The sequence below is a fragment of the Mesoplodon mirus genome, assembly GCF_964341445.2.
Source record: "Mesoplodon mirus genome assembly, chromosome: 10".
Lineage (NCBI taxonomy): Eukaryota > Metazoa > Chordata > Mammalia > Artiodactyla > Ziphiidae > Mesoplodon > Mesoplodon mirus.
Window position 1 is genome coordinate 34,177,722 of NC_138986.1, and position 23,840 is coordinate 34,201,561.

The window sequence follows — 23,840 nt, forward strand, 5'->3', positions numbered from 1 at the left end:
AGGATGTGAAAGAGTTGAAACAGGAGTTGGACTGTAACTTACAAATTAGTATTCTTTCATGAAGGTCCAGTGTAAGTGGACACCTACATGACAAATCAAATAGAACCCATTGCTGGAACATCTGTCAGACCATATGCTTTGGCCTCAGGTTCAGTGTAGAAACTAAAATGCTAATGACTCCATCCATCATTACAGAGCTTGGTGGGCATGCATCATTGGGTTGGACAGAGAAATTCAACAGTGGAGTTACTGAAAGCAGGAAATTGTGTGGGGAGATTTGGTGGCCCCGTTCATTTTGGTGAATTGAAATGAGGCTGTTTAATGTGTGACTGGTAATTCTATGCAGATTGCCATCAAAGCTGTGGCAGTTGGGCCAGTCTTTCAGTAATCTCCCCAGGTGCTGACACGGTGCCTCCTGAGTAGGCCTGCCAAAACAGGAAAGTCAGCCATCACTTTGCCCTTGGTGCTAATGTAGTGTGATACAGCTAGTTTCTCAGCCAAAGGAAATGTCGTTCCTTCTGGAGCAATAGATAATTAAGCAATACATTGAGAGTAAAATTAGTACAGTTAGGTGCAGATTGCTCTAAAAAACAACCAGAGAGAGGCTGACCTTTTGCAGTACCAACTGTTGCCAGCTGAGGGTCAATGAAAATGGTTGGTCTGAAACTTCTGGCCATAAAGTGTTTTATCTATCCAGGCAAATGTAATAGCCTTGTTCCTATACTACATGGGAACATCGTCATGTAGCATTGGAAATGAGAAGCATGATTTTTAAAAAAAATGAATAATTTGAAAGTACAAAAATTGTATCTGGTGAAATATGTCACTACAATGTTTCAAATGCCAACTAGTCATTGCTCACAAAGCTCTTTTTGATGCTGCCATGCTATAGTATTTTCCTGTGTCTATTTATACTGTCAAATGAAGTGCCTGGAACCTTGTATCATGTTTAATTTCCACAAGATATTTTACTATCCCTGAAACTATTTCTTTCTGAGAAAAAAATATCTGGTAATTTTCCATTTATTATAATGAAGGGAAAATGTTGGAGGAAATTAATCTATGCCTAGAAACATGCAGTTTACAGTGGGCAATTCATCGAGAACTAATTTGAGAGGACTATTTCAAAGCCAAACTGATTAAACATTTAATATATGATCAGCTCACATTGGATACCATGGGGGTGGGGAGAGAAAGGAATGAGATAATGTGAAATTGTCCTAATGTCTAGACTTGGTGAAAGTTCTGATATTTTTGAGATTGGCCCTAAGAGTGGCTGACACATATCTGAAATATTAGAATAACAAAAGGCAGCATATAATTACTAGGACATTTGGTAAAATAGAAGAAATGATGTCAGAGTGGCTAAAGGTACATCGTATAAATATATCTTGAGATTTGTGGGAGACTGGATAAGTTTCTTAAAATCTTAGAATATTGGGAATATACAGGAGGGATTTAGTTTTGTTTTTTTTTATAGATAGTAAAGTACAATAATAACTAGTGGTTTGAAGCTATTTGGTGAGAGATATAAGCTGATTATGAGGAAGACCTCTGTAATTGTAGGGCGGTTGAAACCTAGAATGAGCTACTGTAGCAGGTAGTAAAATTAGGGGAAGTGTCCAAGCATAAACTGGTTAAGTACTTGCTAGAGATGTAGAGGACATTTAAGCATGAGGCTGAATGCTTTTTTAAGATCCTTTCAGCTCTGAGAGATGCTTGTATAACCGAATAAGAAAAGATCATATGGAATCTAAGCCCAGTGCTTTTTCAGAGTTGAGAGAGAGCATCACAGACTGGAGTGTTTGGTGAAATCATTAAGGAAGATTTGCTTGAGTCTTTGAAGGACATATAGGACTTGGATAAGCAAGGATTAAGTGGGCATGGTTATCACTGCGGTTTAGTGTATGTGTGTGCTGGTGGGGTAGGAACATCAAGAGAAGAATCTTCTGGAAGTGTAAGGTTCACAGTGGGAAGTAGAGGTAAATATAGTTTATGGCAGGGTTGGGACTAGGCCATGATGGAGACAAAAGCAAGAAAGAAGCTACTGCTGGCAGTACAGACATCAAGTAGTGAAGGCCTAGGATTGGACAATGCCGGTGGATTTGGGAAAAATGTGAGGAGGGGAGGAGAGGGACCAATGAAAGAAGACACAGAGTTTGGATCTGGTTGGTACCAGGTGAAAGAATTTGGAAGAGTGAAATAATAAAGATCGCTTTTTAAATTTCCTCAAACGTTTATTTTTTACAGCCAGTCTGAATTTGTTTTCTCATTTTCTTTCTGGGAACTAATTTACCTGCCCGACACATTTGTTTACTTTTTTCCCCTTCTGCCTTGACAATTGCATATGAGTTTTCCTAAATAGGAGTGAAAAATGAGGAGACATTCCCATTCCTTTTGACTCTTTAGCCTTAAAAAATTTTTACCAAGACAGTTTGAAGCTTGTGGCCAAAGTAAAAACCTCTGGGTGTTCCTGATTTCACTTAGGAGAATTCATCTCTGGAAAGGCTGTTGGTGCTTCCAGCCTTGCCTTCTGTATCTTGTGGCTCACAGAACAGGACCCGTGTCAGAGAAGAGTATTAACCATGTCTGTTGTGCTTTCCTGACTCCTTGTAAACTGATAGATGAACACTAGCCTGCTACTTCTAATTTTCTCTGTTTATCCTGTTTAAGCATTAGTGATTTTTTTTCTGTGTATATGCTGATTTACAATGAATTCTGCTCCACTTAAGAGACCATGTTCTATTTGGTAGCTAATGGCTATCACTCTTATCAGTCCTGCTTTTCCTGAGGACCTTGTTTTTTTTTCGAGTTCATGGCATTATATTCTTCCTTCATGGCTTCATGTAAAGAATTATAATCATTGGTCTTGAAGTAAAATCACTGACCAAGTATCATGGATTGCAATGTTTATATTTTACCCTTGGCATTTTGGGTGTGTATTTATGTAACAATGAGCATCAGAAAGTTTAATCACATTTAATTTTTAGAATTTCCAAATATTCCTGAGGTCATTTTGGTTGGCTTTGTGTGGCTTTCTACCATAAACAGTTCAGTGCCTTAAAGATACGATGCATTCTTTTCCTTCTTCAATAATTCATAAACTCTGAGTTTGTTGTCTACAGATTACATAATTGACTATAAATGAATGATGTGTGGAATAGTCTTTATCTTCTTTATGTATCCCTGGAACATGACTCTAAAGGCCTGGCAGTCATAGAAGCCCAAGGACTTCTTCTTATCAATATATATAAATAACAATTTACTGCTTTTTCTGTACAAGAATAATGCACTCTCCTACTGTTCTCAGAGCTGCCCTTTCAGTGTGTTTTTCAGGTCATGTCAAGCACTTTACAACTTTCCACTGAGCTCCTGTGATCAGTGTTACAACATGGGGCTCTGGCAGTGGGCTGGGTTTCTTCTTTATGAAAAGCAGTCTGATTTAAAGATAGTATATTTATAAAATTCTTTTATTTTAAAATAAAACATAGAGAAAACCTCACAAAAACAAAAAACTATGACTCAATGAATTTTTATGATACCCACCACACAGGTCAAGAAAGGCTTTGCCAGCCATCGTAGAGGCTCTTTCCAAGTGGTCCATCCCAGACACAAATGAGCCATCTCTCTACAAAAAATAAGTTGTAGCCTACCCCTACAAATAATAATTATCATGACTTTCAGCCCTTGTATTTTTTTCCTGTTTTTTTTTTCCACTTACATATATTTAATCTCCTTAGATACTATAGATTAGTCTTGTCTATTTTAAAAAATATGTCTTTTAGAATCCCTTTAATCTGTGTGTTTGTCCTCTCTTGTGTTTGTCACAATTTATCTGTTGAGGAACCCAGGCCATTTGACTTGTAGTTTTCACACAGTCTGCATTTTACTGATTGCATACAAATGTCCTCTTCAGTTCAACATGTTCCTTTGAGTTTCCTGAAAATTGGCAGCCAGATCTAGAGTCAAGTTTGATCCTCTGGCAGTGCTAGAGGAGGTGCATGGTGTGATTACCAGAGGCACAAAATGTCTCCTATTTCTTTTTGTGATTCTGATACCAACTGATGCTTAATGCCTATATTCATTCCTGGTGGTTGTAAATTGTGATATTCTAATTTTATTATTTCTTTTGTATTTTGTTTAATTAATGAAGACACACTTATCATCATCTCCTATCTGACTACCCAGTGACATAGTTCATTTTAGGAAAGGCCTGGTAACTTCTCAAATCTTTGCTTTAATTATTGGTTTTCAATATAATTAGTTGGTTCCTATCATCCTCCAAAGGTGACTGATTGATTCTTTTTCCTCTTTTTTTTAATATCATGAACTTATGGATTTAGGCATATTTAATAGACTTCAATTCATTGCAATTAATACTATTTTTAAGACTCAAGTCATCCCAGGTTGGCTTCAGTGTCCATTTGATATAACTTCAGTAATCTTTGATAGCTTTCTTGTATTGCTATCTGATGTCAGTGTCATCTTGCACATTTTCTCTTTCAGACCTGGTGCCCTGTTTTACAGTTTTGAGAAATTATATTTCAGGACCATTATGTGAATGGCTGAGGGGTATTCATTGCTAGATCTTTTCAGTGAACAGAACTAAGAAAAATATACATATATATTTAAAGGTAAAATAACTATTAGTTTATATTGTTATTTCAAATTCAAGCCTGAAGTTTTTCACTTAATGTTTTCTTTATTACAGTTTGTCAGTTACATCTTCTTTTTTTCCACACTAATATTTTTGGTTCTCAATGACACAGAGAAAGAGACCATTAGAATATCCCATAATCACTCATTTTTAAATCTCATGTTATTTTGAATACTTGTACCCTATCTCCATTGTTAGCATAGAGCCATTGCATATTGTACTCTCTCCCATTTAGCCCTTATTTGGTGTTAGTTCTATGTGTAGCTATGTTTTTTAATGTTCATCATCAGTATGTATGTCATGTTTTCTTAGTAATTTTGGTTGTTTGAAACTTATTTTCTGGGAGATTCCACAGGAATAAGCTCATGTAAATAATATTCCCTGAGTTCTTGGATGTTGATAATAGTTTATATGTGCCCTTGGTTCTTAAGTCAATTTTGAAGGTTATAAAATCCTTCATTTGCATTTTCTTTCCTTGAGTAACTTAAATGTGTTACTTCATTTTCTTGTGGCATAAAGCCTTGCTGTCAAAGTCTGATAATAAATTTTCTTTTCCTTATAAGTCTCCTACTTGCTTTTCTAGATAGTCAAAGGATTTTTTTCTATTTCTTTAAAGATTTTAGTTTTGTAAGAATCTATATCAAGGTAGCAAATACATGGTTACCCAGAACTTAAACTTCTGTAGGTATTTGATCAAGAATATTTATCTAATGGTGATATTTTGCATATCTCTATTACTACATCATGCTATGGACTAGCATTATCTTCTTTACCAATGACACTGGAGTTATTTGTACCTTTAAATCTAATCAGATTAGAGAACCAGTTCCAGAAAACCCAGAACCAAACCAAATCAGAAAACTCATCCCTAAAATTCTTTTCCTCCAGAACCATTTCTGGTAACAAAATCATCTCTGTTAGTCAGGGTTCAAACATGAAAAGCAGATCAGAAGGAGAGATGATAGACAGATAGATAGATAGATAGACAGACAGATAGATTTTTTTTTTCAAGAGATTTGTTCCAAGGAATTGGTTTATGTGATTGTGGAACCTGGCTGGGCAAGTCTGAAGTCTGTAGTCAAGCACTTTAAGAGGGCAGGCTGGAATATTCAGGCACAGGCTAAAGTTGCTCTTCACAGGTAGAATTTCTTCTGCTTCAGGGAAGCCTCCGATCCATTCTTAAGACTTTTCAACTGATTGAATCAAGTCCACCCAGATTATCTAGGCTATTCTCCCTTATTTAATGTCATTTGGGTATGGACTTTAATCCCATCTGCAAAATACCTTAGTAGAGACACCTAGGTTAGTGTTTTGATTGAATAACTGGGGACTGTAGCCTAGTCAAGTTGATACATTAAAAGACCATGACAGTTATCAAATATATTATTCACTTAGATATTGTTTTGATTATTATCTTCATAATATTGCTATTATCAGGATTTGCAGTTAGAACTTTTGCACAATTGTCTCACCTAATATTCTCAGCATCTCTGTTGAATAAGCTGTTACAAATTGATATCCCCATTTTTAGATGAAAAGGCAGAGATTTGAGAAGTAATGAGAAACTGTGAAGCTAATAAATAGTCATTGCAGGACTAGAACGTAGGTATCATCTCCCATAGTTCGGTCTACTTACTCTGCCCTCTTTGTGTGGCTCCTCGTATTGGTCACCTTGTCCTAATATTGCGAAGACACCTTCACTTCTTAGGTCAAAGTTCATTTTCTTGTTAATACCTGACAGTTTTTGTGAAACTTGGTTAATGATCCTGATTCTAGTAATTTGCTATCGCCAGCACATTTTTATCCTACTTTATATCAGAAATACAATATTTGCCTCCTCTTTCTTTTTCTGTGTCAAATATCATTTGCCTTGTTCAGTACTTTTATTGCTGTATAGTAAATATGTTGTGAACTTAGTATTGTAATTTTAGGGTAATTTCTCCTAGAGGAATGCTATTTTCTTATGGTTTAATCTATTGAAATCAGTATAATAGTTTCTAACAGATATAAATGAGTGCTTTTCTCAAAATAGTAACAGTGTTTCTAATTTTAGAAATTTATAAATTTCTAAACCTTTAAGTTTGCCATGATCCTCTTTCATTTTTCTAAAATTCTTTGATTTAATTGTTCAATAATAATGATGATGATGATAGCTTTATCATACCTATGAGAAAGAAAAACATTTCATACGGTAGACAAGCCCCAGTAAGGAACCCTCGGGTCCTTGGAATTAATTTGGCTGGATTGTTGTATGAGTCACATCAACCTTACTTAATTATAGTGTGCAAATTTACAGACATTAGTTTTGGAAAAACAGCAAGTACAGACAAATTATTTGCGGTCCTCTTAATATTATTCAATAGGAACTTAAATACCAAACATAGGAAAACAGTCTCTTTCCAGTTTCTCCAACTCTAAGAGGATGGAGGAGACATGTATCATTATGTGCCCAGGAAAGGCAGTGAAAAATAAATAAAGCAATAAATGTAATTTAATTTTTTCTTCAAGTCAATAGAGTGAAATAATCTCTGTAAGTGTTCTAAGTGCTGCATTATTGAACTTAAAATTAAATTGGATTAATTCTATTCCTCAAACTTTGAAAAGAGAAGCTGAAATAAACTGTTCCATATTTTAAACATACCCCATTAGCTTTTAGGATTTCAAGTTGAAAGTAAGTAATAGAAAACCAAACGTATTACATCACTTAACAGGAAGTCCAGAAATAAGGGGGCTCTAAGAGCTGTTGACACCATTTTATTTTATTTGAATTTTAAATTTTTCTCAAGAGAACAAAGTAAGGGTTTATTAAGCGGTAGTACACTCTCAGGGGGAGAGTGGGCAGACTCAGGTGAGTAGCTGCCGACACCATTTTAGAGACACGATCAAGAACCTGATCCTGTCCTTCTCCTCAATGTGCCATCCTCAGCATTTTAGTCATGACATTGAGAAAAAGAAAAGAGGACCCACTGTGTTTTCTCTAGAAGTGAGGAAACCTTTCTGGGAATGACTTGGCTTATTCCTATTATTTCTCATTGGCCAGAATCACACCCATTTTTAGACCTGTCATCTTTTCATGGGAACAGGACCTCCATCATGTTTTCAACCAGTGTCTCAAGCTGAAATATCTTGATGCATAACCAAGGGATCTTGTAAAAATGCAGATTTTGATTCAGTAGATCTAGAGTGATCTCTGGACTTTGCATTTGTAACAATCTGACAGGTGATCCTAATGGTACATTTGTAACAATCTGACAGGTGATCCTAATGCTACAATTTATTATAGATATTGAGAATTAACCAATATTACCACTACACTACTTAATGCCAGGAACTGAATTTGTCAAATAAATACTGCATGCACCCTGCATGATGAAGCTTACTTAGTTTACTAGAGGAGTCATAATAGTAATTCCAGTGACTTGCCTAGAGTTACTTGGTAAGTAACGAGTCTCATCAACCTGTACTGGAGACAGAATAAATAAGAAAGCATGACAAGGATCTGGGGAGGAGGGGAGAGGAATGAAAAAACAAAGTGCTAGGTTATAATCCTTGGATCATATAATTTTATGGTTCATTTCTTAGTATTTCTCAGGGTTGGGGATTTTGAAATGGAGAATCACATAAAAGTCTCAAAGCAGGATAAAGAGCCCGGAACTGAAGAATATAAGGCAGAAAACTATGCAAACACTGCTGTGTAAGAGATAAATTTACCATTACTTCTTGTTTCCTTCTTCCATAGCCCTGCCTACTCTGCTAAATTGATAGCTTGTAGGCAGGCAAAGACCTATTATTTTGGATTATAAAAGAAAAAGTTATTATTTTTGACTTCTGAAATGTACATATCATGAATTGCTACTTTGAAATGTAATGCCTTACTGAAAGTAAATAAAGCAAATGAAGCAAATAAAGCAATGTCTAATATAGTAGATTACATTTTCACATTGATACAATGCATTGATCAAGGCTCAACAACAAATAATCAACTCACTGGACAGTACCTATGATACAAATGAAACAAAAAGCAGCTTTGATTTATTTTAGAGGAAATACTACTGGATTTTGTGTCTTTAAACCTAGTTTTGAGTTTTAATCCTGCTACTAACAGGCTGTGTATCACATTTTTAATCTTTCTTAATTCTGATTTTATAATCTTTAAATGGAAATGACTATCACAGAAGGTTTGTAATAGAGAACAGTGACAGAACCAAAGTAATAGCTAATATAATATGAGGTACATGGAGATGCTTGTTAAATGATTTTTGAAGAAAAATCTGAATATTATGACTCTATAATTATTTTTATTGTTATATTTGAAGAGATAAATAGCACCTAAGTGTACTATGCTCATTAATTATAGAGGCAATGTGTATCCTATATAAGCATATATAGTTATGTTAGTATAGTAATATACACAAATACAAACACAATGTAGTCAACTTTGTGATCTCCTGATGGTCCTCAACATCTCTGAGTTCAGAAAGAGCTTGGCACAAATGATCTCTAGATGTCCTTGAGGTTCTGTATTTCTGTAGCTTCCTTTTATTAATTTTAATTAATGATTTTTATATATTTTGTTATAAAAATTTATGAAAAACTAAGGAAGTTTTACATGACTTTTGTCTCTAAAACTATCAGCGAATTTAGTCCATTTTAACAAAGAACTTGAGTACCCACTAAATAATGATAACATACTACATATATGATGCTGTGGAAGAAAACATACAAAATTTGAAGCCCTACCTTCAGGATGATTTCAGTACACAAAAAGGTAAAAGGACATATATAGAATATATTGTAGAAGAGATTCAAGATAGAAACGCTGGTGATTACATTTTTATGATGATCCTTGAGTTTTTGAGACACTATTCATAGTAATTTCAGTGGGAATGGAAAATGAAGAGTATGTATAAGTTGATGAAATGTGAAGTTGAGGCAGAGAGGACGTTGTCAGATTTCATAGCTTGTGGCACTGTGGGCTTCAACTAGGAATATCTAAGAGCTGTTGGTCTCCCTTGTTGGGTAATTCAGATTTTTCATGAGAGTAAATGACTGATTGCAGCAAAAGTCAGTAGTGGTCTTGTAATTGTTGCAAAGAAATAGTGTATATCCTGTATTGGCAGTGTATAACAATGGAAAGTTTTTAAAAATCCAGAATTCTTTCAGGCTAGTGAAAATCTCTGAAATGGCTGCTTATAAAAGTAAAGGGTCAGAAAGTAAGGTCTCACTGACAATGCGGAAGATTGAAAGAATAGGAGACAATGTCACGGGCAATTGTGATTCAGACTGAGAAAACTATCTTAGCATAGGGACAAGGTAGTAACGAAGGCTGTTGGGCATCACTGAGGCCAGAGTGAGTTTTGGGATCACTGAGAATATTCACAGAACTGTGGTGGAGAGGATAACCTGACCTGATAGATAACTGACTGGAAGGCTATTTGGGCAAGCTGGGAACTCTGGAAGTTGAGATGCTGTTGAGTGGGATAGTGAAAGAGTGGCCTGCAAGTGAGGAACCAGGATAAAGGGTAAGAAAGTAGAAGAAAATGTTCCCTCCTTTGAGAAAAGTTTGGAGGAAAGTGTTATTGTGAGATGAATGTCAATTAAGATGGAAAGATGAAATAATAATTATTCAGAGGGAAACATTAAGAGTACTTAGCAACTCTTCACAAGAGAAGATGGATTTTTGAAAAAGACATGGTGTTAAAAGACGTGAGTGTTGTGTGTGCACAAGCAAGATGATTTAGAAGGCAAGGTGTTGGCTGGTCTTGCCAAAGGAAGAACTGAGAAAGGTGATGGAAGATGGAGAGCACCACTGGAGGGGTAAATTAGGGGAGGATGAGGTGAGGGCATGTACCTGTCTAAACAGTGCTGAGTCATGGTCTGCCTTCCAGTTAGAAAGATGGTATCAAATGATACAATAATTGAAAAAAATGCTGTTTGAGATTCTCACGTGTAAATTTTTTGTTTGTTTGTTCATGTGGTTTATAGGGACAGAGAATTTAGGCTAGATTTTATGGATTTATATTTTAGGGCTTTTGAATATAAGCTGCTTTTTCTCTTTATTATTATCAGGTGAATGAGCAGGGGATCTTGGTGCAAAAATCATGGAGTATGTGGGTCAGGAAAGAAGAGTCAACAAAACAGTGAATGAGTGAAAAATTTTGACTTTAGTCAAAATTGGGACTTTTTTATCCTTTGGCATATATGCATATACAGACACATACACATATGTATAACATGATTTGCACATATATATCATTTCAGATATGGAGAAGGGTGTTAAAGGTACAGTGGATTTTAGGATTTTAAAAATTATTAAAGTAATAGGGTGATTCCTTTATTATTTATCTGTTTAAAAAATGCAAAGTGTTTCAAACATAAAAAAACAATTATAAAAAAAGATAAATTGACCACTAACATACCCACCACTCTAATTTAATAGAAGTTGACATTTTTCATTTTTGTCTCCTATCTTAATTTTTGTTAAGAATTTTTTTTTTTTTTTAAGATTTAAACATAGATTTCAGTGGAATGCAGGAGATGTTCAACTTTTTTATTTTTACCAGGACCCTACTGGTTTTAGTTTGCTTAGTTTAACTGCCACATTGAATTTTACTGAATGGATAAATCTCAGGAATATGTGGATCTTTCCCATACTTAACTATTACAAACGATTCTGAGTTCAACATTCTTGTACATATCTGTGTGATCACACATAGAAGAGTGATCCAAACATAGAAATGTAGAAGTGGAACTGTTGGGTCCTAAGTTTTATGCATCTTCAACTTTACTAGATAGTAACAAATTATTTTCTAAAATGACTGTAACCATTTACACTTCTAGTAATTTTACAGTTCTGTTTTCCATATCTAGTGATGAAATGATATTTCAAGTAGTGTGAAAGGGTACCAGGAATACTTAGCATTTTACCAACAAGAAGTTAGGATGAGGATCATGACCAATTCTCTCTCATGGTTGTAGCTTTTCTTTGCCCTTTGTGCTCTCTTTGACATAAAGAATTTTAAAATTTAGGTTGAGGATCTCTTTTCATGGTTATTAGACATACACATTTTCTCTTTTTATAGCCTGTCCATTTTTTGATAGGGTGGTTTGTCTTTTTTCTTGTTGAACTGTAGATGAATTTTACATAACCTGGCTATTTATCTTTTGATGATTATTTTCATGACAAATATCTTATTACAGTTTGTGGCTTGCTTTTTTCACTTTATTTATGATGTCTTTCAATATATAGAAGTTAGAAATTTTATTATAGTTGAAAATTTCAACCATTTTCTTTATGGTCTTGTGTGAGGCACCCTGATACTGTAAATATGTTTCTCCAATAGTTTATTTTAAAAGTTGACAGACATGCTTTTAACTTTTAGGTTCCTTTGATTATTTCTTTTAAATGGTATAAATCGGCTGTCATTAATGCCAAAGAGATAAAAGTTTGCAAAGAGCACAGATTTTGGTTTGACTCTACATTATTCATTAGTATTTTATAGTCACGATCGCATGCTACACATTTAGAATAGATGCATTGGGCATGGTCTCAGTCTCCTGAAGGGGACAAACCTATTAAGCACATGCAGTATAGTATAAGGGCGAAAAGAAGACTTTGTATGTATAGAGTCTGGCAGAAGGGAGGGGGCAGTGGATCATTTGCCAAAGAGCCATTAACTGTCCTGCTAATTCATATACTCTGGGCTAATAACAATTTTATGGAAAACTGATATTACTATTATATAGTTTCAGCACTTCACCCCTTAAAGGATAGCGGTGTTTACTTACATATTTTTCCTGATTGAAAGACAATGGTAAAAAATTTGTGGGGCTACACAGATAATTTCCGCCTAATTTTAACAAACAAGAATAACTTATCACAGATGTTCATTGCCAAGATGCTTTAGATTTCTGGAAATGTTAAGAACCTGTTTTTTAAAGATTGGTTTCTGTTTATAGAGGCGAAATGGAGAAGATATACCAGTAGCCCAGACTAAGAACATCAATCACAGAAGATTTGCTGCTTCCTTCAGATTGCAAGAAGTGACAAAAACCGACCAGGATTTGTATCGCTGTGTAACTCAGTCAGAACGAGGTTCTGGTGTGTCCAATTTTGCTCAACTTATTGTAAGAGGTAAAGTAAAATTGCTTTCACTTCATGAAATGACATCACTTCATTAGAACAAATGCAACTTTTGTAGATATTTGGATCGATTTTTAAATCAAGTACTCTTCATCTCAAGTCACTATAAAACCATATCATTATAAAAGTTCTGAAAATGTCTTAAGGTCAAATTAAGACTGTAGTTGTATAGTTTGTCAGGCAAGTTTTCAACAAATGATTTCTATCGAAGGGAATCTATTTTTAAAAGCTCTAATAGGGCTAAACATATAAAATACTTTATTCCATATTGCCATCATCTAGTTTGCATTTTAACTTTAGATTGATTTTTCCTGTTTACAATAGTTCTCTAGGTACTTTAGTTTTTCAAAGCATTGTAGCAATTATGTCAAGGTCAAAGTTTCCCTGTGTATACCTGTAAATTTTATCGGTATTAAAACCCAGTTGTGGATGTTCACTAATTCTGGCCCCCTGTAGAATCTTAGACAATTACACTTTCTAAGAGGTCCTCAGTATTCTGGGATACTAAGGCTACCAGAAGAATTGTGAGGGATTATGACATATCAGTACATATCTTTAGTGAATACTGGAAAAGCAAGTACAAGTGCTCAATGTATATTACATTCATTGAAAATTGCCTGAGTCCCTATATATTCCACTGTTCTAGATTGTGGAGATACAGTGGTTAGTAAAATACAAAGGCTCTGCTCATATATAGCTTAACACTGAGGTATATTAGGCACATCATATAGGAAGATGTTGAAAATGTAGTATCAAGTCATGGTATGTGTTATGAATAAAAATAAATATACAAAATGACAGGGATTGATATTGTAGTTAAGATTATCTGGAAGGCCTCTTTGAGAACGTGACAACTGAGTTGAAACCTTAAAAAAATGACGATGTCAGCCATGTGAAAATTTAGAGGAAAAGCAGCTTTGTTGAATAGGCTATCATGCATCAATCGATTATGATACAAATGAAAATAATTACAAACCATGTAAGTCTCTTCAAGGAGAAGTTTAGCAGATTTTAACAAAAACATCTAAAGTGGACTGAGATTTGTCAGAGACATCAGGGAAGGCCTTTGTCAATGACTTTGTTTGAGATAGAATCTGAAAGTTGAGAAAAAGTTGCCCAGATGAGGGTTGTGGATGTGAGGGCAGGGGTAAGAAACAGAAGGACCAGAAAGCAGAGAGCAAGGCATGTGTCAATGCTTAGAGTCTGGAAGGAGAAAATGAGGTACATCCATATTCAAGTTAATATATTTTATAATGCTTGACATCAAATGTATTTTGATGTCATGTATTATTTCATTTTAAGATTTACTTGATTTTAATACTTTAACCTTTAATACTTTTAGAAGAAAATTGAAATTCAGACTATTTGATAATTGCCCAGAGCCACAAAGATCTAATAACTGGCTGAGCCAGCATTTAATTCCATGTTTCTTAACTCCTGGTGCCAGGCTCATTCCTTTCCACCACAGCTTTATCTCGCATTAACATTATTAAATAAGGCTATTAGCCACTTGTAATGCTTTTGTCACAAGAGATTCTGTAGCTCATCAAAAAAAAAAAAAAGTTTGGGCTTCCCTGGTGGCGCAGTGGTTGAGAGTCCGCCTGCCGATGCAGAGGACACGCGTTTGTGCCCCGGTCCGGGAATATCCCACATGCCATGGAGCGGCTGGGCCTGTGAGCCATGGCCGCTGAGCCTGTGCATCCGGAGCCTGTGCTGCGCAACAGGAGAGGCCACAACAGTGAGAGGCCCGCGTACCCCCCCCCAAAAAAAAAGTTTATCTTTGTAAATTGGATAGGACTCTATTATAAATAGAACTTCTCTCATGGCTCCTGAGTTAGCTTATATCACCTGCTTAAGTTCATGAACTCATAGCCCCAATTCATTGACAAATAAGAAAATATGATAATATTTAACTCTAGTGTTTAGATAGAGAGGCAGTTTAACTTATGTTCATATATGTTTGTATATTCATCTTTGGTGAGCCCTGTTGCTGCATCTTTCTCACCTGAGCCTGAAGGTACTTTTGAAAAGCCTGAAAGTGTCCTTGGGTAATCTTCAGAGTGATTAAGATGCTATGGATACAGGAAGGTGGGTGTATTCTTGAGTCATCATGCTCACTGTATCTTCACGGTACTTGTATGTGCATGCATGATGTGCAGCCCCTGAAGGAGATGGTGGCTTTTAATAGTGAAGCTACAGTGCTTTTGAATAACTTACAGTTATATACTTATATCAATATAGACATAGGTACATAGATACAAAAATTTTTGAGGGAGTGGCCCCCGATGTATTCAACAATTCATAGAAGGCAGAGTTGAAGCTTTTATCTTGGTGTTCTCTTTAAAGATAAATTTCCTTCTTTCAGATAGCCATTTAATGCCAGTTTATTTTTTTAAATTTTTTTATTAATATTATTTTTTGCAGTACGCAGGCCCTCAGTCTTGTGGCCTCTCCCGTTGCGGAGCACAGGCTCCGGACACGCAGGCTCAGTGGCCATGGCTCACGGGCCTAGCCGCTCCACGGCATGTGGGATCTTCCCAGACCGGGGCACGAACCCGTGTCCCCTGCATCGGCAGGCGGACTCTCAACCACTGCGCCACCAGGGAAGCCCAATGCCTGTTTATTTTAAAAGAGATTGATTTTGGATTACTAGATTTCTCTTGTTTACCTGATCTGAAAAGTAGATTTTATCAAAGCTTGGTGTTCTTTACTTGGAGAAACTCCATTATGGCTATTCTAGGAGTGTCGCTTGTGGAGTGAATAATTATTTCAGTAAGATTTATAAAAGGACACTCCTTGAGTTTCATAGAAAGTTTTGGCTGTTTTTCTTTCCCTTTTTAAACTTTTTTTTATTTTTTAAGAAAGTCCTGGCATTTAAACTATATTTTGTTTTATTTTATTTATTTATTTTATTTATTTATTTTTTTGTGGTACGTGGGCCTCTCACTGTTGTGGCCTCTCCCATTGCGGAGCACAGGCTCCGGACGCGCAGGCTCAGCGGCCATGGCTCACTGGCCCAGCCGCTCCGCAGCATGTGGGATCTTCCCGGACCGGAGCACGAACCCGTGTCCCCTGCATCGGCAGGCGGACTCTCAACCACTGCGCCACCAGGGAAGCCCTTAACCTATATTTTGTTTTAGATTTTATATTGTACCTGTTGGTTTAAGATATGATGGCACTTTAAATGTACTGTCCAGAGTGTGTTAACATTTTAGAAATGTATTTTGATGGTTTTGGCAGTTTTCTTTTTCTTTTCAACATATTTTAGTTTGTTATGTATCTAATACTTACAGGTGATACTCTGCTTGGTGTTTTATTTGAAAACTAATATAAAGCAATACATTTTCTTGTTTGCCCAGATAACTACCGAATAAATATTGCTAACCACAAAACACACCCTTCAGGGTCAGCTCTCCTGGTGTTGAAATAGTGCTGAGAATTAACTATGGTGACAGGTCTTGTCTCTCATTGGCACTTTCAAAGCTGACATCCTGTTACATGCATACAAAAGATGGTAATTTTAAAGGAAATTTTTGGGGCAGTGATATGAATAGTCCTTAATAAGATCTGGCATAGTATTGCCTGTTGTCAAAGATGACCCAAGGGTAAGAGTTTATTAGTGCATTTTCTCCTAAACTGAAAGTGACAGGGCATGCTTAAGGCTTTTTGGTTGCTGTTTGTTACAAATGAAAATTTCACTGCAAAATTCTCATGTTGAAGAGTATTGATCCCTGTTCTCCCACAGCCAAAGGAAGAAAAAATAAAGTATGCTTAAACAGAATGTACTTTATCACGACTTTAGGTTTGCTTCCAGATCGTTTTGAGTAATGATAACGTTTTGTTTGTGAAAGCCAATCTTTATTGACAAAGAAGTTTTTACAGAGATGAGATGAAGAGCAGATGTTTTGCTCCATGTTTCTACAAAATGGAAGTGTAAAAAAATGTGAAATAGTTGAAATGATGTTTACAAGCTTCAGACTAAAAGCACCACCTTTGTAGTCTAAGTTATGTTATAGATTCACAATCTTGATCTCATTTGCAGCCTTCTCCTTTCTTTTCTACCTGGCTGAATCAAAGACCCAACTAAATTTCTAGCCAACTGACCCACAATGAACTATAAAATTCTGATAACTGACACTCAATTTCCATTCCCATTTGTTAGCTGTGCTTTTTTTATTATTTTTATCTGTGAAAATCCAATTACATTTTTGAGGTTCTTTAATGTGAAAAGCATAGCATTTTGTTTGTCTTTGTTGTTGGTTGGACTTTAAAATTTTAGTGGCAACTATTAGCCATTATCAAAATTCTCTAGACATACATATTCTGTTAATATTTTTATCTATTCCTAATGAATACCACTGACCTCTAGCTGTAAAGTGAGGTGAATGTCAACACATGTACCAGTGTAGGTGGCCTGTAAAACAAATTTTGGTGTTTAAAATCATGAGGACTTTGGATTCTTGTTGGTACTTCCCTTTGTAAGACAATACAAATTAATGTAAAAAATAAAAATGTATTTGCTGACTTTTATAACTAGAAGGTGCAGAGATAGGCTTTAGGGTTGGTTCATTTAGTCAGGAAGGATCCAGGTTCTTTCCGGTTCTTCACTCTGCAGTTCATAGTTTTGGTTTTTATCCTAAGCCAGTGTCTCTTTATGGTCATAGGATAGCTATATGGCTACATACTTCTTTGGTCTCATCCACTTGGGGATAGAGAGGTTACGACTTCTCACAGGTATCAAAAATTGCATGGCTGCATATAGAGAGACAACTGGAATGGCCAGTAGAGAACTTCTGTAAGTGGGACTACAGAGCATAGCAATGCTATTCAAAGGCAGTCATTAATTCTATTCAGGTAAAATAGGAATTGAGGAAATTTTTCAAAAGAAGGTACAACTTTACCTTGAAGGACATGCAGAGTTCGGAACTTGGTAATGTGGGAGAAGGGTGTAGTTTATGTTCCATTAGAGTATGTCTAGTTCATCTTTGCTTGCTAGAGCACCTAGCACATTTTTTTACACAAAGACAATAAATAAAATGTAGTTGAAGTCAGAGCGTGGGGCTGACCCAAAAAGATACAGGGAATGGGGCTTCCCTGGTGGCGCAGTGGTCGAGAGTTCGCCTGCCGATGCAGGGGACATGGGTTCGTGCCCCAGTCCGGGAAGATCCCACATGCCCCGGGGCGGCTGGGCCCATGAGCCATGGCCGCTGAGCCTGCGCGTCCGGAGCCTGTGTTCCGCAGCGGGAGAGGCCACAGCAGTGAGAGGCCCGCGTACCGCAAAAAAAAAAAAAAAAGATACATGGAATGGATGATGAACCGCATTCCCCCCTTACCTACAGATGGAGGGAAGATTGCTGGCATACAGGAAAAGATGATGGCAGTTGTTTTTTGTAGGGTCTGAACCTGTCGCTTTCCTTCTCATATGAACTAGGGAGGGTGACTTTTTGTTTAGCATGAATTTTCTTCTCACTTGAAAAACAAGCTTGATTTAACTAATATGTTGTATTCTATTTTTTGGTGTGTATATCAGTTAAAAATCAGATCTGACTGTCTCATTTTAGTATTTTTATATTAGAAGCAAGGACATTTGGGAAGTGGAAAACATGACATATTAATACTTTTGTTAGTTGGTGGTGAAAAGCCATGGAATTTCTAGCTTGAGTCCTTCAGCATTCTGCTTAATACCACACATTATTGATTTTTAACTAGTTTTCATAGCACAGCTGCCAGACTCTTGAATTCATATAAAGGTCCTTTTTCTTAATGGTGACTTGAAGACCCCTTTTCTTTGCTTCCATTGTGAAAACTAGTCAACTTGACAGGAAATTTAGAGTTACCTTGGAGAATTCAATTTAAACATTTATGTTTTACAAAATCTGAACTATAATAAAAGTCTAAGAATGCATGGATAAACCACATACAAATTTCCCCCAACTGCCCCTACGTGGCTAGGAAAGCACCTGCAGTCAGTCAGGGGATACCAAATGTTTCAAATATGAAGGAGATCCCAAATGTTGCATATCTAAAAATGTTACATTGCTACCCTTGAGTATGATAAAAGGAACATTTGGAGTCTCCTCTCATCCATAGTAGCTACTTGTAATTCAGGTGGTTCAATGTACAAGATGTCTGGTACATTTTTAAATTCTAAATGAGCAAAAGGATACTGGAGGTCCTTATTTCATATAGTATATTATTACTGAAGCTCTGTTCTATCCACTTTTGTGTACCATTATTACAAATACTTTTTGCTATTAATTTTCTCCTCCTCCGAGTTTCCTTATGCTACTTGATGAAAATGGTAGAGTGTAGCACTTGTCTTGCCTGAGTGGTTATTTTCATGCTATTTATTTTCTTGTTTGTTTTAAAAATGAAAATGCAATGAGAGTTCTTTCCCAAAGGATTTCTGAGTGTATTTGCATTGGTGAGTCACGCGTAGAGCTCTACCTAATGTTTAGCAGTTGAGTTGCTGGTCACTGTTTTTGTTGGAGTGTGTCTTTGGGGATTTTGCTTTTGTTGAAGCTTTCTTCTTAAGAATTTGAGAAAGATCAAAGAGGAAGCAGAATGATTTGCATGCCAAATAATTCTTTCTGTTGAACTCTAGGGAATTTGATTTCAGAGCACTATATTTTCCTTCTGAGCCTCTTAATTCTGTTCTCTTGGGGTCTGTGATAAATGTAATTTGCGTTCGTTTGTTCTAAAGGATATATATCAACTTCCCAGACCAACAGTTTGGGACTAACTAATTTATATTCCCCTCCCTGCTCATTCTTTTTCTTTCTCTTACCTATCCCAAACCAAAAAGGAAGCAATGAAGTCAATTTGTAACTTCATTGAAAAATCAGCTAGCAGTCTTTATTGAGTATTTAAAATGGTAAGTAATAGGCACCAGGAAATTACAAAGAAACCTCAGACATAGTTTCAGCTCTCAAGCAATTTATAATTTAATTACTTGTATAGAAAAATGTAGAATTCTTGAATATTTTGACAGAGTTTTGACTTTGATTTGGGTCACATTTTTAATTCCATAGGGGGGAAAAATAAGATCCCCTAACACATAGAAAATATACCAATGGGTATTTACCAAATTTATTAAGCACTATTTTGGTAAATAATGTTGTACTATAGAGTCTTATACCATTATAACCAGAAGCTCTTTAGCTGACAGATTGAAATCAGTCATCAAGGCAGAGAGATAATTCATAGTGTTCAGTGGTACAATGTGTATAGATGGTGGTATAAGTATTGTGGTGGGACATGACTTGAGTTTCTTCCACTTTCCCACCACTTCATCTTCTTAGAGAGTTGATAATAGCAGGCTTCCCAACCAGTGTATGACTGACAGGTGAATTTCAGTGTTTAGCTTTTTGTAGTTAACATAAACTATTTGCCAGTTAGATGTTCACATCTTTTTAAAAGCTAGCTAATACACATTCTGCTTACTAATAAAATGGCATCAGGAACTTGACTTACTAAGTACAAACTAGGAAATACACAGAAACAGAAAACACTCATGAAATGTTAGGTAGAAGTTAAATATTAGGTAAATCAGTCAAAACCAACTTGTTCAACAAAGTCTATCATATTACCGTAGAAAGCACTTTTCTTTCCAGCTGGGTTAATATAAATCATGTTATTTCCTTTTCTGAGAAACATTTAGTCTAGTAAGAAATAAAAACAATTGTAAGGTCAACACAAATAAGTACAGATAAACATTTATGTTTTGTTAGTCCTCAGCATGGATTTTATTTAGTTCATAGTTACTAGTTTTTATAAAAAAGAAAAAAATTGTACCATTTTAGTGTTAACAGTGAGGATTTGGAGACTAAGGACTGGACAGAGGTTAAATAATTTTGGGAGTGTATGTGCAGCTTTTCTCAGTACATAAATCCATAAGAACCTCTCCTTATACAGCTTTCTCTTAGCTCTGATGTTTGTTTTCAGAGAAGTGGCCTACAGAGGTGGTCTCATCTCTTATGGGCTATAGGGACAGGATTACATTTAACTTTAGGATATAATTTGGAAGATAACTTTGTTTTGCTCTCCATTTCCTGCTTTCTGACCCCTAAACCAAGAACATATTTTGTTGTCTTTTCTGCAGTGTTGTGCAATTCGAAATCAGATTTAGTTACGATGGCATAGAATTTGTTCTTGTGTTAAGGCAACAAAGAAACTGCAAATGAATGAACCTGTACGCTTGTTAGAAAGAAATTTTACCCACGTGGTTACTTACATCTTCCTAATTGCCACTAGCATTTTCTGTCATCTTCATATGCATATGGAAGAAACCATTGCTATTCTCATCTTACCAGGTTACTCCCTCCAGTGACTTTCCTTCACATTAAGGAAAAAGAAAAATTACAGCACTTTACTGGTCCAAAAGGCTTTAAGTGAAATATGCCCTGGGTACCACTCAAAATTTATTTCCTATCACTCACTTCCTTCCTTAATCCACAGCAAGCATACTGACTCTTCCAAGCATACTCCTGCGTTAAGGCTGTTACACTTGCTGTTTCCTCCACCTGAACTTTCTTCGTTCCCTCAAATACCTGTATACTTTCACATTCTTATCTCATTCATGTTTCTCTCATTTCTTCCCAAAATACCTAAAGGCCAAATGATAGTTATTTTCTAGTACAGAAGAAAATTCATTGATTTTGTTTTACAACTTTTTTCTCCAGAGTTATTTAGCTCTAACTTTTCAAAAGATCTTTGTGTAATGCCTACCATTACTATGTGCAGAACAAATATTTGCACAAGACAGTGGTCTCAAATACACTCACATTGTTGGGTGAAATACAGCAGCTAGAAATATGAATGTTATTTGACTGCTTCTTTAATTTTCCAAATTTTATTACATATCCTTTGGGCGCTCAGCACTTTCTTTACCTTTAATGCCATTGCTTTTATCCATATCACCATCTTATTTCTACTGTACTTTTTACTTTTTTTAAATTAAGAAAAATTTTTGTGCCATTACTTTATTTCTTTATTTTTTATTGAAGTATAATTGATTAACAATATTATATTAGTTTCAGGTGTACAACATAGTGATTCAATATTTTTATAGATTATACTCCATTTAAAGTTATTACAAAATAATGGCTATATTTCCCTGTGCAGTACAATATATCCTTGTTGCTTATTTATTTTATACATAGTAGTTTGTATCTCTTAATCCCATACCCCTATCTTTCCCTCTTCCCACTCCCCACTGGTAACCACTAGTTTATTCTCTATATCTGTGAGCTTTTTACTTCACTAAAAGTGCTCACTGGTCTCCCCACATCAGCACTTGCCTCCTCCAGGTCAGTCTTCACACAATAGTAGACAGACTGACTATATCACACAAAGTAAGTCAGTGTGTGCTCTTCCCATTCTCATGGCTTCTTGTTCATGCAGTATCAGTCCCAGATGTCTCATCGCAATCTCTAAGGCCCATCATCATCTGGCTCTGTCCACCTCTCCAGTCCAGATTCTCCTTTGCTCACCAAACTCTAGCAACACTGGCTTTCTTTCACTTGCTTTAATGTGCTATGCTGTCTTCAACCTTAGGGCCTAGGTGTTTTCTGTCTGCAGTGCATCTTCACAAGTCTTCAATATATTACTGCATTCCTAACATCTGTCTCCACCACTAGATTGACTAAGTCAAGGACCCTTGCTTTTTGCTTGTTTACTATTGTATTTCTATAGCCAGCACCATGGCCAATACCCAGCAGATATAATCAAATAATTTTTAAAGAAACTAAATGTAGCATAGATTGTAAAGTGCCATATGAATGACATGGTCTTCATGTGTAGAAGAGAGGAGGACAGTTTCATCCTTGACTTTAGTGGTCAGGGAATGAGCTGAGGAAGAGGCAATGTTTCATCTTACCATTGATGGATGGGTAGGATTTGGATGGTTGAAAATAAGTAAGGGCATTTCAAGCAGAGGGTGTTACGTAGGAAAACATATGCTCTTGGCAAGTAGTATTAAATATGGACCATAACACAGTGTTTTCCAGGGAAGAAGTCTGATATGAGCCTGAAAGTATACTTTGAGGCCTAACTGTGGAGCAATTTGAATGCCAGACTAAGGAATATAAATTATTATGTCATTTGATCTGGGAACTTTTGGGAGTTTTGCGGTAGGTTACTCATGTATTCATAAATGTCTCATAGAACTAGGATGAGAGATGATTTGGAGAATGATGAGTTTGCAGGGAGTAAGTTTAGGGGGCTCTAAAAATCTTAAAAACTTGAGATGGTAAGGCATCCTTGAGGGGGACTGTGATGGAAAGGCAAGTCAAGGTTGAGAGATAATGGTGGAGATATTGTTAAGAACATTGTGAAATGATGGGAAAGAATAGTCAGCCTGGGATACTAGGCAAAATATGGTATTATGGACAAAAATTTGGAAGGCCTGTAGAAGAACTTATTTGAGAGCATAGATGGTAATTTTAGTTGTAAACTCTTGATTGGGGTACTGGAGAGACAGGTTTTAAATCTTTAGGCACGTGGGAAAGACTTCAACTAGTTGAAGGTTATTAAACAGGGATTCAACACAAGATAAATTAAACAATAGATGGTGTATAGAAATTCTTTGTATTTTGTAAGCTTCCATTTCATTGTCTTTAGCCAATATCATTAGAATATTTCATGTTGTTAAACTTAGGATGAAAGCAGATATATGCTGTTAAATGGAAAATTTAGAAAGAGAACCCTGACATGGTTAAATATAATGTCTGACTTTATTCCTGACATTATTCATATATAAAAACACATGTGAGATATATCATGTGTAAACACTTTTTCCCCTGCTGCTTCATGTAGATTCCTGGTTGGATTTGAGACTATCTGTTAAGTGGAAATCTTTTTCCTGTTCTCTGTAAAAACTTTTTACTTCATAGAAACAAAGCAAGCTCTCTAAAGACTTCACTTTCTCTGCTCTTCAGAATTTGAGTGCCCCGGATAATAATGCTCCTAGACATGTCTTTTTCTTACATCAATTTTTTAAAGGATTGGAAGGGGGGAGGTTTTCTTTCTAAGACTTTTGGC

The 23,840-nt window shown here is 35.9% G+C and overlaps 1 protein-coding gene across 4 annotated transcripts in view; it reads left to right on the plus strand.

Annotated features, from left to right (window-relative positions):
* The window catches only part of PTPRK (protein tyrosine phosphatase receptor type K), a 572,360-nt gene that overhangs the window by 297,517 nt on the left and 251,003 nt on the right, over positions 1-23,840 (plus strand). For all 4 annotated transcript variants that reach the window (XM_082633381.1, XM_082633383.1, XM_082633382.1 and 1 more), the window contains exon 6: positions 12,617-12,791. In XM_082633381.1, coding sequence (XP_082489507.1) covers positions 12,617-12,791 — 175 coding nt within the window. The remainder of the gene's footprint in view (positions 1-12,616; positions 12,792-23,840) is intronic.